At 37.7% G+C, this 15,341-nt stretch overlaps 2 protein-coding genes across 4 annotated transcripts; one reads left to right on the forward strand and one right to left on the reverse strand.

Moving 5' to 3' along the window:
* The first annotated feature begins 4,320 nt into the window (after positions 1 to 4,320).
* junba (JunB proto-oncogene, AP-1 transcription factor subunit a) lies at positions 4,321 to 5,921 on the forward strand. Its single transcript, XM_058775055.1, is given in 3 exon segments — positions 4,321 to 5,141; positions 5,144 to 5,208; positions 5,210 to 5,921. Coding segments are annotated over 3 exon segments (972 nt in total). The 5' UTR covers positions 4,321 to 4,598; the 3' UTR covers positions 5,574 to 5,921.
* A 3,597-nt stretch (positions 5,922 to 9,518) lies between these two features.
* On the reverse strand, positions 9,519 to 15,254 carry prdx2 (peroxiredoxin 2). Of its 3 annotated transcripts, XM_058783875.1 has the most exons (7): positions 15,108 to 15,245; positions 14,507 to 14,617; positions 13,586 to 13,709; positions 13,251 to 13,404; positions 12,254 to 12,376; positions 11,041 to 11,171; positions 9,519 to 9,943 (listed from the first exon to the last, which is right to left on the reverse strand). In XM_058783875.1, exons 3-7 carry the CDS (start codon positions 13,686 to 13,688, stop codon positions 9,861 to 9,863), a joined length of 594 nt encoding a protein of 197 aa, XP_058639858.1. In that variant the 5' UTR covers positions 13,689 to 13,709; positions 14,507 to 14,617; positions 15,108 to 15,245; the 3' UTR covers positions 9,519 to 9,860. The 3 variants fall into 3 exon arrangements, with proteins under 3 accessions (XP_058639858.1, XP_058639841.1, XP_058639848.1); XM_058783858.1 differs by lacking the exon at positions 14,507 to 14,617 and having other exon boundaries at positions 15,108 to 15,254; XM_058783865.1 differs by lacking the exon at positions 14,507 to 14,617 and having other exon boundaries at positions 13,586 to 13,706; positions 15,108 to 15,243.
* Positions 15,255 to 15,341: the final 87 nt, after the last annotated feature.

A 15,341-nucleotide genomic window follows, 5' to 3' on the forward strand; every position in this document is an offset into this window, starting at 1 on the left:
TTTGGTGGTTTGTATTAAATTTAGAGTCAGTTTGGCTCACAAATATCATGATAATTATTTATCATAATAATATGGAACTCACAACAATTTATAAACCAAAACATACAAACATTTATTATCCTGTTGTTTTTTTTAATTCATAGATTTCAATTATGTTTTGAGTTATTTTGAACTAGAATGTGCCTAGTTTCCTTGCTCAACTAAATCCCTTAGAAGTGTGTATCAAGTGTGTTATTGCACAAGCCATTTTGTGAGTCTATGTGTGTGTTCAGTGCTTTCATTTTCATTATGCCATACAACAACAATTCACATCCATGTCTATCAAACTCCGAAAGGACAAAAAAAAAAGAAGGCCACAGTCTCAGCAACTCGTGTAATATTTCAAGTCTTCTGAAGTTATTCATTTACGCATTTGGCAGATGGTTTATCTAAAGAAACTTAAAGGCACTGAACGTCTACATTTTATCATTCATTCATGCATTCCTCAGGAATTGAACCCAAGAGCTTGGCACTGTTAGTGCCATGCTCTTCTGTTTAATCTACAGGACCTTTATGACTTAGAATATAGTGCATGAGTCACTCATTTTAATTATGTTTTTTGGAACTTGACAACCGTGGTTGCTCAGAAGAGCTCAGAAGTGACCTTTCACTACCCACAAATATTAGAAAATTAGGGGAATCGCCACAAGCATAACATGCGTTTTATATTCAGCTTCAAAGTATCTGTGAAAAGCAGCTGTTTTAGAAACAGAGAGTAGAAGCATCTGGTACAGACTTTTAGAATGAGTGTTTGCTGCCAAATTAGAGCTTACGACTCTCCCTTTTACCTCCGGAACATTCCATCTGCTCTGGCAGTGAAGTGTGCAGTGATGTGCTAATAGTTGGTGAACATATTTAAGTGTTCCCTCTCTCGGCTGAGCCACAGGCTGCATGTTCACCAGCTTGACTGATATGACCACAGGCGCACCTCTCTCTCTCGTTTCATCCGCTTTTCTCTTTCACCCCATGCCGTACCTTCCCCACTGCCATAAACTAAAACCTGTCAACCCAGATTCAATCAGAAAAAAATGACACTTACGAGGAAATTGTTTACATGAGGCATGAATTAATATTTTTACATGAACCTCCAGTAAGCTTGATGAAAAGATAAGAGAATTATGTTTTTTTAAATATTTTTTAAAGGGGAAGTACTGGTTCTACAACCAGTTTCCAACTTCTCATGAATGTCTGCCTTCAAAGAAAACTGAACTCTTCTGTGTAATTCACTTTGATCTGGACTTGGTGTGATGAAACTGACAGACGTCTGACGTCAGGCGAGTGGGATCAATTGACATCGAAAGCTTTTGATGGGAAAACATACTGGGGGAATGCATATAAACATCAATGAATATAGCCTATGACCACCTTCCTGTTCTATAGCAGTAAGTAGTGAACAGATGATAAACAAATGGTGTGGCTAAAAGGTCAAATACAGGTTTTACCCTTTTTTGACCTTTAGTAATGATGATACAATGGCTTGTCTAAACATGAGTGATAAATCTACATGGTTATAAAAAAGAAAAAAAAAGACTAGTAAAGCTATTCCAACTATAATATGATAATACAATCTATAAAGAACTGCTATGTGATACAGTAAATTCTTAAAAAGAATGATATCTAGAATAGGAATTGAACTTTGTGGTGGTGGAATGAAGAGAAAGGAAGCCAACTTCCTGTGTAGCCATTTTGATTTGAAGATATCAAAGAAGAGGCGGAAGCCACTGTTCTCTGTGCACACACCACATGGTTACGGTTGGATATGCATCTTTTTCTTGTCTTTTTTTTCTCTAGCCTCACACTTTCACTATGACTGGCTCATTCATGAACAAACATACCAGGCCTAATTTTGAAATGAAAAAAGACTTACTCATTATTATGGTAGACAATGGAATCATAATATGAGTTGTTTGGCTGTATCATTTATGATGATGCAAACAATAGGTCTAGCTACTTTTAAATTACAGTGCATTTAAGCCATGCGCACCTATAAATGTAACATATGAATTTTTATTTCTTCGAAATGTAATCCGTGACCGTGGTGTTCTAGCATCATGCTTTGAGACTTCTAAAGAATGACCTCAACCCTGATCTCAACTGATGACACAAATAAAAGTCCACACACAGATCACTGTAAGTGAATCACTGTCACTCAGAAAAACTATTCAGAAGACAAGAGAAGCACTGCTAGTGAACAGAACAATCTTACTGAATAACCTTATAATTGTATATTTTCCTGACATTGCGTGAGTGCATTCACCAAGCTCTGGCACGTTATTGCAAAAAAAAAAGGCCAAACAAATATGAATATATATTTGTATATTCCTAGTTGTTGTTGTTATTGTTTCATTGATTTTCTATTATTTGGTGAAGTATCCCTTTAAGTGTATTCAGTTTGCCAGAAAATTGCAGAATCACAATCAGGTTTTTTTATACTGTATATTTTGATAACAGGATTGTAAAGATTGTATACACAAGTGTTAAAAACGAGTAGGCCTATAACTTAATATTTTATCTTATAATACAGACCTCCTGATGCTGGTGATTCAACAAGGTTAAGCTTTTTCACTGACCATTTGCTGAAAAAAAAAAAACTGTTTATTGACACAGTTCAGTGATTTTACTAAATGCAGCGGTAGAGGAGGTTAAGTGTCAGTCCTGACAGGAGTGTGGCATACCTGAAGATATAGGTGAAAGGTCCTGCACTGCTGCCGAATGGCGAAACATAGGTTTGCACCTGGCTTTGAGCCCAGTCAGTGATGATTCAGACTTATTAACATATTGAGGAGACAGTAGTGGCTTTCTTTTGGTGATAAACAGGTGTTCGTATGTGGTCGTGTGAACGTCTTCCCACACCACAGGTGTGAAGCAGCATTGTTTCCTGACCTAGTATATACTATCCCTTCCCTAAAAGTCTAAATGTATGAGAGAACAGGACTGTATTGAAGTTTAGTTCACATTAACTTGACACATTAAAACTGGGCTTTCAACCTCACACTCTTTCGACAGCATGTTGTGTACGTGCTGCCTTTCTATCTGTTTTCTCAAGTGTACTCCCCCTCCTCCACCTCTCCATGTGCGGAGGCGTTGCCTCTGGAATCAGGCCGACATGGGAGAGGTTTCCCGGTCGCTCACTGAGGAGGAACTACTGTGTGGTCTTGCCCTTATATGGGACGGACATCAGTTGCCAAATCATGAGTCAGTTTATTCCTGATCAATACAGAGGTATGCTTACAGTTTATACTTTAAAGAAAGACATTTAATAGCTAAGTCTATCTGTGGGATCAGACTCTTAAAGCTCTATATAAAAGGTCTACTATTACTCATGCTTTGCTTGTTATATGACTCAGTAAGTAAAAGTACTCAAATGCAAAATGGCTAAAAATCTGCATTATGTATGATCTGAATTGATTTGGCATCTTTATTTTATATAACTCATGAAGCTTCGTACGCTTTAAGACAGGACCTTACTGGATGATGTGGTGGCCCTGACACATTCATCTGGGTTCAAATGATCCAATCCCATCTTGCCATCCTGTAAATCGCCAGTTTAGATGCACCACCTAAACTAGAGGAATATATTTAGAGCTTGACATTTAAAATCATTTCCACTGTCTTTGTGCGTAAAAGAGCTGCTTAAACATTCAGTGTAAACTTTTTTAGACTTTGTTTCGAACATGTAAAATAAATACAATAAAAACTAATAAACAAAACAGGACAATATAACACAATACAAGTAGGAAGCATATCCCTTCTCCACTGCTTATTGGTAGCCTAATAATCATCATCATTAAATTAACTTCTCAATCTTGCCTTAATTATTTACAATTCGCTACATATAGCCTATTTATATATAGAAAACAAAATAACATAAATAAGGACAATAACTAAATAAGATCTCCTAATGACAAATATTAACATTTTTGTATATAGGCTACCAGTAGCCTACTTCAAAGCTTATACCATGCATTCTTTAACGCCATGTTTTTCTCAAGACCAAGAGAGTTTCTGTTTACTTGGCCATGGGAAACTTTTCTAAAAAGTGCCTATGTAACTATTGTGGCCAGTTTTTGTGTCTTGTCTGTGGAAACAAAAATAGGAGCTCAGCCTCCCTTCAGCTTTGCGCTCTCGCCTCCAGCGTTGTTTTCAATCTCAGCAGCGGTTCCCGGTAACGACGTCACCGCTCATCTGACAGCTCGAGGAGTGGAACGAACTCTTGTCCAATCAGCGGCCGCGGTTCTCCGAGCCACGCCCCCGGAACGCTGAGTATAAAACGCTTAGAGGCGCACTTTCTTGTGAGATCGAGTGCGCACCGAGACAGAAGACTCCGCGTACGACTGTTTGTAAATAACTGTCCCGGAACGCAACTTTTTGGACATCAGCTGTCAAGGGAAAACACCTGTCGACTTGGTACAGTAAAGTTGTTCAAACTATTTTGGAAGTTTCTTTTCTCTCTTTGACATCTTTTTTGACATCTTCATGTAATATTACGGAGAGAACAAGATTTGCGGACAGTAAAGTGTACAGTCAACTCAAAAGCCTCCAACCTAATTGCTATTCACATGTCAACAAAAATGGAGCAACCGTTTTATCATGACGACTCGTTTCTTTCTGCTTATGGTCATCCAGACGCTGCTCTGCACGACTACAAGCTCCTAAAGCAGAACATGAGCGTGGGCTTCGCCGAACCTTACCGGAACCTCAAGTCCCTGCGCTCCGAAAGCGACTTCTACACCGGAGACGTGGGCTCTCTGAAACTCGCCTCTCCGGAGCTGGAGAGACTCATCATCCAGAACGGTAACGGTGTCATCACATCACCCACTCCGGGGCAGTATCTGTACAGTCGGGGCATCACAGAAGAGCAGGAGGGCTTCGCGGACGGCTTCGTAAAAGCGCTGGACGAGCTCCACAAAATGAACCAGATGCCCCCGCCGAACGTCTCCATCGGAGTCGGCGGCGTGTCATCGTGCTCGGCCGCGTCGTCGGTCTTCGGCGCCTCCCTGCCACCGGAGAGCCCCGTGTACACCACCCTGAACAGCTGCAATCCCAACACTAACCTCACACCTGCATCCAACTACCCCACAGCCACCATCAGCTACCTGCCTCACCATCACCACCACCACCACCACCAACAGTACCATCACCACCAAGCCACGACGCACCCTCATCACTTCCAGCACTCGCTCCATCCGCAGCGGCTTGTCGCGCTCAAAGAGGAGCCACAGACCGTTCCCGATCTGCAGAGCAGCGACGGCTCTCCTCCCATGTCCCCCATCGACATGGAGGACCAGGAGCGCATCAAAGCGGAGCGCAAAAGGCTCCGCAACCGGCTGGCGGCCACCAAGTGTCGGAAACGGAAGCTGGAGCGCATCTCCAGGCTGGAGGACAAAGTCAAGATTCTCAAGACGGATAACGCCGGACTGTCCAGCACCGCGTCCCTACTGAGGGAACAAGTTGCCCAGCTCAAGCAGAAGGTCATGACCCATGTGAGCAGCGGGTGCCAGCTGATGCTGACGCCCAAGATCAAGTCGTTTTAGTGCGAACGAACTAACTTGGCGCGGACACTGGCAAAATGGGAAACACTGGAAGCGCAGATCATGTTTGTGATGTTTTGATGCAAATGATACTATTGCAGCACTGAGTACGAGCATTGTATATTTCTTAAGTGTTTTCTTGTAGAAAACTAAAATTGTTTTCAAAAGCATCTTCAAGGTAGATGAATGGACAGTGAATGCACAGGGAAACCTTTAAGTTGGTTTTGTTTTTGAGTGCTGCCCTATGAAAACATTCCAGTAAGTTATTGATGTTGTGAGTCGGGTTGATCCAGACCTGTATTTCTGTTTATATATATTTTTTTTATATTTAAGTAAAAGCGTTGAAAATTATTCCACTGTTTGGAGTTGTTCATTTCTGGCTCACTCTGTGCGGCTTTAAATTTACGTTGAAGACGTGCCCACGTTGGCTTCTTTTTCCTGCTGACGCAAAGCCCATATATGGGCTGGTTTGGCGCACGTACGTCACTGAGGGTAGACTTGCGGGAATCCCCGCCCACGCTACCGGTCAGGAAGTCCGCGCGCTTTCAAGTCTGACGCTCGAATGAATGAAGCGCGTGTGAATGAGAGAAAATTTAGCAACGCGGGATTTTCCCCGCGCGCAGAAACCTTCCCAAAACAGTTTCAGCGAAAAGAAAACTAGAGATAAAAATACGAACACGCAAGGGCATTTTCCAGGTACTTTGGTCGTTGCAAGCATAAAAATAGAAAAACAGATCGCAGTAAATAACATCTAGACTTATAAACCAGAAGTGCCGGCAGTGAATTTTTTTTCAGTGATTTCCGGAAAATAAACCGTAGTTTCGATTAACTGTCCAGTACCAAAACCCACGCATAAGGCCTGATATATGATCTGTTTTTGTAACAGCTTTTTCTTTCACAAGTTGCCAGTTTTCTTCATTTTAGTCAGCCCAAAATTTTTTTGAGGGATTCTTTAGAACTAATACTTTCGTCAAATAGAATGTAAACACAGCAGATTCTATGTGGTCATAGATAGTCCAGATGGTGGCTTTATTAGATATTAGCCTACACACTAAAGGGATTAAATCCATATTTTATGTCAGGACATAATTCTACCCAAATAAGCGCATTTGATTGAAATAGCCTATATAAATAAAATCTAGTGTTTTGTAGGCTATTTACTTTTGTTAGGCCTATATTTTTAGGTTTTAGTGGACATGTTTTATTAAAAGGACTTGCCCCCGGTTTCACAGACAAGGCTTGACTCTAGTCCCAGACTAAAATGTAAGTTTCAACTGAAAGAAACGTGCACTGACTCGTCTTAAAATATATCAGTGCCTTTGTTTTGTCTAAAGATGCACACCAGTAATGTTTTTTTCTAAGGTACATTTATAAAAAATTACTTAAATGTCCTAATTGAACTATGGCCTAATCCTGGCTTAGTCTAAACCCTGTCTGTGAAACCAGGCCTTGAAGTGATGCCTCAGGTTAAGCATCGGCTGTCGCCATCATATAGTTTAAAACATAATTTAGTTTGAAAACAAGTTGTGATTAACTGTCCAGAACCAAAACCACAGACCCACGCACTATAAAGCCTATATGATCTGTTTTTGTAACAGCATTTATTCTTTCACAAGTTGCCAGTTTTCTTCATTTTAGTCAGCCCCAAAAGTTTTTTGAGGGATTCTTTACAACCAATACATTCGTCAAACAGAATGTAAACACAGCAGATTCTACTTGGTCATAGATAGTCCAGATGGTGACTTTATTAGATATTAGCCTACACACGAAAGGGATTAAATCCATATCTCAAGTCAGGACAAAATTCTACCCAAATAAGCACATCTGTTTCAAACAGCCTAAATAAATAAAATCAATAAAATTTTAAATTTAGTTTGATGACACAATATTTGTTAACACATTAAATATATAATAAAATACTTTCAAAAGCACCTTTTCAGTAGCCTATATAAAAAGACATTGTTATCAGTCCCATTTTCAACAAAAATGTTTTAAGAACATTTTCCCAACATTCTCATTAGTATGAAAACGTATCTCTGAATGTTCTCTGAACGGTTAAAACGTCAATTTAATTTTAGTTTAGTTTTTTTGTTTTTAAAACTTTTTTTCTTGGTCATACAGCACAAGCATGAACATTTATCCCGTTTTGTGCAAACATTATGGGAATGTTACTTTTGAATGTTCTCTGAACATTCTGAAACAAGTCATAACATTCAAAAACGTTAGACAAACGTTCAACTAAAACGTTTCAGGAAAAAAGGTTCCATAAAGTATAAATAATGTTTTGAGAACGTTATTAAAGAACTATGAATGAGCACTAACGTTACTGGAAGAACGTTTTTCAGATATTTTTGCTATCAATCATTTGATGTAGAAAATAACACCATGATAACAATTCAGCAATATCAACAAAATTCACTAGCTACTTGTGATTTTACTAGTTCCAGATTATCAAATATCATCGAGTGCTTATCATTCAGTGTCAAATGCCTTACTTTTTTGAGTGTTTTATCACCAGATTGTCACTATCAGATGCATAACCCTGACAGCAGCAGCACATGACCTACAAATTTGAGAGAGTACATCATTTAGATCTCTGCTGTGAATACAAGCTCTGCTTTATTAACATTAAAATCACTTATATAGGCCTACCGAAATTATTATTGCTCTGAGGGCTCATATGAACAAGCTGCTCCTGAGCTCTTTCTCTCAAATGTAATGAAATACTGCCATCTGCCGGTCTGATTTGTCCAAACTTAAGACATGCAAAAGGTCAAGTCAAGTCACCTTTATTTATATAGCGCTTTTAACAATACAGATTGTGTCAAAGCACTTAATAGTATCAAATTAGAGGATAGAGTGTCAGTAATGTCTAATGATAAGATTAAACACTCAATTTTCAGTTAAAGGCATTTCATTATTGAATTCAGAGATGTCATTGTCTAGCTCAGTTTAGTTTAAATAGTATCTGTGCAATCAAATCGCGCGATAATCGCTAGAAATTAAGTGTCATTTTTAAGGTGTCATTTTATCCTACCCGCCGGCTTACTGCGCATGCGCACATCCTTTTTGTCATGCTCAATATTTAATGTATTTGCATTACTGCAAGGAGTTGGAGTAGACGTTAATAAAACAATCCAATATCTAGAAAAATGTATTCATTGTTGGTTTCCAGCCATAGCTGTATCATTTTGCCACAACTGCGAATAACACATAATTACTGTATTTGCGTTACTGTAAGGGTAGGTTCAGGGTTGTGGTAGGTGTAGACGTTAATAAACCATAATTTGACAGGTAGCATTTTTCGTTGTCGAATTGAACCACCTACTGTTTTCAAGGGAGGTAGCAAAATCAATTTGAGATCTACCAAAAGCATTTGTGGTAATGTCCATAACGGAGTTATTATATTTATTTGAAACTGAACTAAATTAAAACTAAAACCCTAAAAAAATACTTAATTGCGTACTTCAGACATTTCGTTTAGTTTAACTACAAGTACAAATTTAATATTCTAAATAAAATTTGAGAGGCATATTTCAATAAAAAATAACAAATAAAAATGTCACTAAAACTATACAACTAAATGAAAACAGAAAATATTTAAATATGAATATATTATTGATGCACTTTTATAACACGGGTCCATTATGAAATAAGCTTGCCTGTTCAATTGCACTGGTTTACTTACAGTTGCACAAAACGCTGGATTTACAAGCAGAGATGTACGGTTCATAGTGTCACAAAATCATTTTTAGTAAAATAATATTTAGTAAAAACCTATTTAATATATGAGCAGTAAAGCTGCTTACATGTTCCTTATTGAGTTGTAAAAACTTTTCTGGATGGATGAACCTATAGTCAAGAGTCAAAATGTCAGAAACTACATAACTTGTAATGAACCTAAAACACAAGAGTTGTGTTGGTAAAAATAAGAGAACTGCACCATCACACAATAACAGCCCGTTTATTTCACAGATATTGATGATCACCAGATTGTTAAACAACTTGAGACAATTCAAAATGAATCAAATGTTCACCGAGTTCTAAATATGTAATACTGATTAACTAGAGCTTAAAACAAACTACAGACAATTCAGTGCATGGGAGATGCTGACTGCAACAGCTTCTTCAGACAATGAAAAGGAAAAGAAATCTGTCTAACAAGTGCATTTAAACTGCAAAGAGTTTGTTACGTTGGCTTAGACAACTTTTCAAGAACTCTCAGGCTAAGGTTAAGTGCTCTAGCGTCCCACTGAACGGGAGCACGAGCCGGGAAATACAGCAGGACTGTTACTGCTTGGAGAAGAATTCCTTGCTCTTCTGCACATCTGGAACAATAGTGTCACTTCCAGGTTTCCATCCAGCAGGACAAACTACGGAGAACAGACAAACACCTTATTATAAACCTCTGTGGAGACTGACACTGAATATTTTGGCATCACCTTCTGTGAACATTTCTTGGTCACGCATACGCTAACAGCAAAAGTTTGGGTTGGGTATGATTTTTAATGCTTTTAAAAGAAGTCTCTTCTGCTCACCAAGGCTGCATTTATTTGATTTATAAAAGAAAAAAAAAAAAAAAAAAAGAAAAAGCGCAATATTGTAAAATATTTAAAATGACAATTTTCTATTTAAATAGATTTTAAAATAATTTATTCCAGTGATGTAAAGCTGAATCGTCACATGATCCTTCAGAAATCATTCTAATATACTGATCTGATGCTCAAGAAACATATTTTTGTGGAAATACATAATGCATATTTTAGGATTCTTTAATAAAATGTTAAAAAAGGAATAATAAACAGAAATAGAAGCTGTGACAATTATACATTATATATATAATTGGAAATGACTTTACAGTCATTTTAAATTTCATGCATCCTTGCTGGATGAAAATAACAAAAAATAAATAAATAAAAAATCTTGAGGACCCTAAACTGAAGGATGAGTCGATTGTTTTCTGTGGTAAATTAAACAGGATGTCACCTGGAACAGCTGTTATGCGAGTATAGATAACAATACTCAACACCTCTGCTTATAGACTGTCCCTCTCTCATTAAAAAACCTGTGATCAGATTTCACAGTTACACACATCACTTCAGTCAGTGTGTTACTACACGACGATAAAGCAAAAAGTCACCATACTGATGCCTTCAAATACACATGAATTTAAATCGCGCTTCAAACATGATGTTTTCAGTAGAAATCAAGCGTATAAAACATAGTACAAGTATGGACTTAAAACCCTCATTTTGGAGGTACAGTATAACTTGTGTTATGCAAATAAATGGCTCTTCGTTGGCATCAGGACGCATCTGTGTTTACACTACAAATACAATATGGTAACATGTTTTTGATCTCCTCCAAATCTGGTTTGAGTGATTGGATCACGAAACATTTTAGAGCACGTTTACACATGCTGCCAACTTAAGATAAACAGGACATTCAGAAGGAGCCCAGTCTCACTCACCTTCTCCATATTTGTCGGTGTGCTGGAAGGCCTGCACCAGTCTCAGCGTCTCGTCCACCGAGCGGCCCACCGGCAGGTCATTGATGGTGATCTGCCTCAAGATGCCTTTATCGTCAATCACAAACAGACCTCTGTGGGAGCAGGACAAGAGACAGAAAATTCAGTTTGTACGGCAACTTGCTCTGTTTACAATAAAATCAGTTTGACTTCTCTTAAATTTGTTTTCAACATTAAAGGAATGTTTTCTCTGCAAATCAAGTTCAGTGAATTCATCGAATAATGTTGATTACTACAAAAAAATTCAATAAGTCCCTTAGTTAAAGTAAATAAATATTTAAAAGTATCCCCACTTTACTTCAAAAAGGATGACAATTTCATTTAGATAAATTTGCAACTACAGAGTGTGTATATATATATAAAATTATTTTGCAAAAACCTATGGGGTTGGTGTCAATAAGACTTTTTGAAAGAAATTATTTTATTCAGCAAGGATGTATTCAATTGATCAAAAGTGAAGACGTTTATAATGTCCATCAAAAAAAAAAAAAAAAATGTATTTTTGAAAAAAATATGTATCGTGCTTTCCACTAAAATAAAGCAGCACAACACTGATAATCTGAAAATATGATTAAATTAAATTACATTTCTGAATTAAACTATAATTTCTGAAGGATCATGTGACACTGAAGACTGGAGTAATGATGCTGAAAATTCTGCTTTGCAGCACAGGCATAAATTAAATTTTTTAATTTTATTTAAATAGAGAATAGTTCATTTTAACTTCAAGAATATTTTAAAATATCGCTGCTTTTACAGTACTTTTACTGTTCAAATAAAAGCAGCCTTAGTGAGCAGAAGAGACTTCTTTTAAAAACATTTTAAAATATTACAGACCCCAAATTTCCGAATAGCAGGTGTATAATATAATAATGTAATATAATATAATGTGTGTGTCAAATGCTGAAGTTTGAACCCGGAACATTAATTCAAAATCAATGACTGAACATTTGATATAGAATTCCAAGGTGCAATAAAATCTGCTTAAAGTTAATATTCTTCTCATAGTTCCTGTACCCTGCCCACGCTGCAGTACACGATGTTATTAAGCACCCTTGATCATTATCTCCTGCTGCAATCGAGCACTGCAAGCAAGAGGGGGTAAGTAGTTGTAGTTTAACTGAACCAGTGCAAACATGAGCACATCATCACAGACCTGTAGGCGATGCCTTCATCCTCTTTGAGGACGCCGTAATCACGGGAGATGGACTTAGTCAGGTCAGCCACCAGGGGGATGTTCATGGAGCCGAGGCCACCCTGCTTCCTGGCTGTGTTGATCCTATCGGGAACAAGCCAACAGTCATGTCACAACAGGAATTTAACTTATAAAGTGTATAGTCTAATAGACATGGTTATCCCTCATGGCTATTTCATATTTAATTATTTTCATTATATTTTCAGCAAGATGCTGAACAGAGATATAGACTGTTAATGTGATATGAATTTACCATAATATAATTGCTCATAGCAATAGCACCCTTCCCTATTTTTTGACTTTCCACAATGTTGTTCAACAAAAACGCTATAATAAAAATAAATATACACACACATTAGAAACACTTTTCTTTTTTTTTTTCTTCAAACTAAAATTTCAATTATTTTTTATTATTTTTCTTAAATAAACCTGGGTTTTTAAAACCTAAAGTGTGTTCTTTTTACTTTTTATTTCTATTCTTAGAAATATCTGGGTTTTCAAAAACACCTAAAAAAAATATTATAATACTATTGTTATTTTATTTTTTGTAGAAAAGTCTGTTTTTTAAACCTAAACATTTATTAACAGTAGTATTAAGTGTATTATTAAATAATAATGCTCTCTACATAAAAGGTCGATGTGACTTCAAGTGGCAGTTTCTAGAACTAACAAAGCGCTACACCCTTCCTTTATCTGTGCCTCTCTAACACACTATAGTAGCTCTTATCAAAGCCAGGCTGGTTAGGAGAACACGGAAGATAACCACTAACTGGGTGAAGCCATAGAAAGCCCGCTAAGAATCACGTTCACAAACGAGAGAAAACCAAGAGTGACATCTAACGTACAGTGCTCTATAACAAATTACTTTTTATAATGAAGGCACAAGATATTTAACAGTAAAGTAGCCAGTTTAGCCCTTTAGATGTGGAGCATGTGGGAATAAAAGCAGGACCCTCACCATGCCAGATGACTGAAATGAGAGTCGGTGGAGCCAGCGATGACCTCGCAGCCGATTTTACGGAACTCAGCGGCCCGTTCACTGAACGCGATGATCTCGGTAGGACACACGAAGGTGAAATCAAGTGGATAGAAGAACAACACGACATACTTCCCTAAAGGAGAAATGGAGGGAAAATAAAGATGAAGTGAAAACAGGTTACACCTGTAACCCAGTTAGTGGGTTTGATGGCTAGTATCACGACGCAATGGAAAGCAAAAGTAGGTTAGAATGACATTTAAAATACTCTCGCCCCAAATCTACAAAACACCGTGTGTGGAGCGTCTGATGCTCACCTCTGTAGTCAGAGAGCTGAACGTCTTTAAACTGTCCGTCTACCACTGCTGTGGCCTTGAACTGAGGAGCAGGCTGACCGATCTTAGCGTTTCCAGAAGACATCTTGAATATTGCTTGTCACTGCTGGCCAACATAAATCCGAGAAGAGCATCAAGAATATTATTATTGCTGCTACTTACACCACACATAACAAATAAAAACTTAAGTTAATTGCAGTAAATGTTTTTTGACAAAAAAATTGTTTTATTGCGGTACCAGGACAAATTGCAGCAAATTGACTCTACAATGTATGTGTAAAGCTGTTTTTTTATTTACTTTTGTTGTTCCAAACCTGTGTGAATTTCTTCCTTCTGATATTTTGAAGAATGTCAGTAACCAAACAGTTGCTGGACTCCGTTGACTTCCATATTACGGAAAAAAAATACTATGAAAGTCAATGGGAACCAAGAAATCCACAGGTTTGGAACAACTTAAGCATGAGTAAATGATGACCAAGTTTCATTTTTGGGTGATGTAAAAACTCATTTAAGCAAATTTACCAAATTATATTTGCCTCAAAATATTAGTTCTGAAATGTGAACAGGAAACAATCTAACAAAAAATCAGCAACAAAAGTAACTTTTCGTGTTTGAACCAGAGTATAAGTCAATAATAAATACAAAAGCTTTGCAGTGGATCTCTCACTCACACACACACACACACACACACACACAGCAGGTCACATGATAGTCAGTTGTTCTGAACAATGGGCTTCTGATTCAAGAAGTGGTTCAGTCTAAATACGGCCTTTTACCCAAGTCTTTATCTCAGTTCAACTACAGACCAAATACACGAGCATTTTAGTCATTTTTACCCTTAAAAGAGGGACTTGAACGTGTTTTATAAGAGCACTTGGCTCAGAGGTCGATTCCGCGCCTTACTTGTGGCCCTGATAGCGCCTGTCAGCTCGGTATCTCTGCCAAAAGCTGATAGTATCCACCTCTAGAAAATACAAGAACGGTCAACGACCCTCCGAGACTTTGCCCTTAAAACTGCAGGAAAAAGGTGAAAATGGGCTGGAGAAGGCCGAGACAAGTGCGCTAACTTAAGTCTCTGCTATAATGTGCAAGACGCAGGTTGACTTGCAATATATATATAATGTCTGGAAACATGCAAAAGACGAAATGCATATTAAAAAATAACATTAAAACGTCTAATATATTCAGAAAGCCATTTAGCTGCTTAGCCACGAGAGCTAAGCCTAACCAGTCAAATGATACTGCATAAAAGTAGCACTGCGTCAATCATAACAGTTGAAATAACTAATACTCATAGTCTGACACAATAAATGCATTTTAATGCGTTAAGACATGTCAAACAGTTTATAAAATACGATGCAATCTGCAAGTGAACAGCGCCGGCGTTTTCCACGCGCTCTTTTGTTCAGCAATAATCAGCAAAAATATGCATTACGCGTTTGTGCATGTAAATAACCATTAGGATTCTAGGCAAAAAAGAAATATATCCGACTTAAAAACGTACCTGTTCTGTGATGTGGGAGAGAAACTTAACTTTCCCTTGATGCACGAGCACAGGAAGTCCCAGCCGCGCGACCTGCTACAAACCCCAACGTGAAGAGGGAGGATCCACGCGCTTCAGTGCACCGCCTCACTTTAAGCATTTCGTTTACAATTTCAAGCCATATTTTGCGTCTTTAAAACAGATTCCAGTTTGGATAAGATAGAGCAACATTTCAGAAAACAGTGTATTTAGATG

Source organism: Onychostoma macrolepis, chromosome 01 (assembly GCF_012432095.1).
Source record: "Onychostoma macrolepis isolate SWU-2019 chromosome 01, ASM1243209v1, whole genome shotgun sequence".
NCBI classification, from domain to species: Eukaryota; Metazoa; Chordata; class Actinopteri; order Cypriniformes; family Cyprinidae; genus Onychostoma; species Onychostoma macrolepis.

Coding starts and splice junctions, on each gene's coding strand:
- prdx2 (XM_058783858.1), bottom strand. CDS start 13,688: ATGTCTTCTGGAAACGCTAAGATCGGTCAGCCTGCTCCTCAGTTCAAG. Junction 13,405..13,585: donor TCAGCTCTCTGACTACAGAG/GTGAGCATCAGA, acceptor TTTCTCCTTTAG/GGAAGTATGTCGTGTTGTTC. Junction 11,172..12,253: donor GATGAAGGCATCGCCTACAG/GTCTGTGATGAT, acceptor CTGCTCCCACAG/AGGTCTGTTTGTGATTGACG.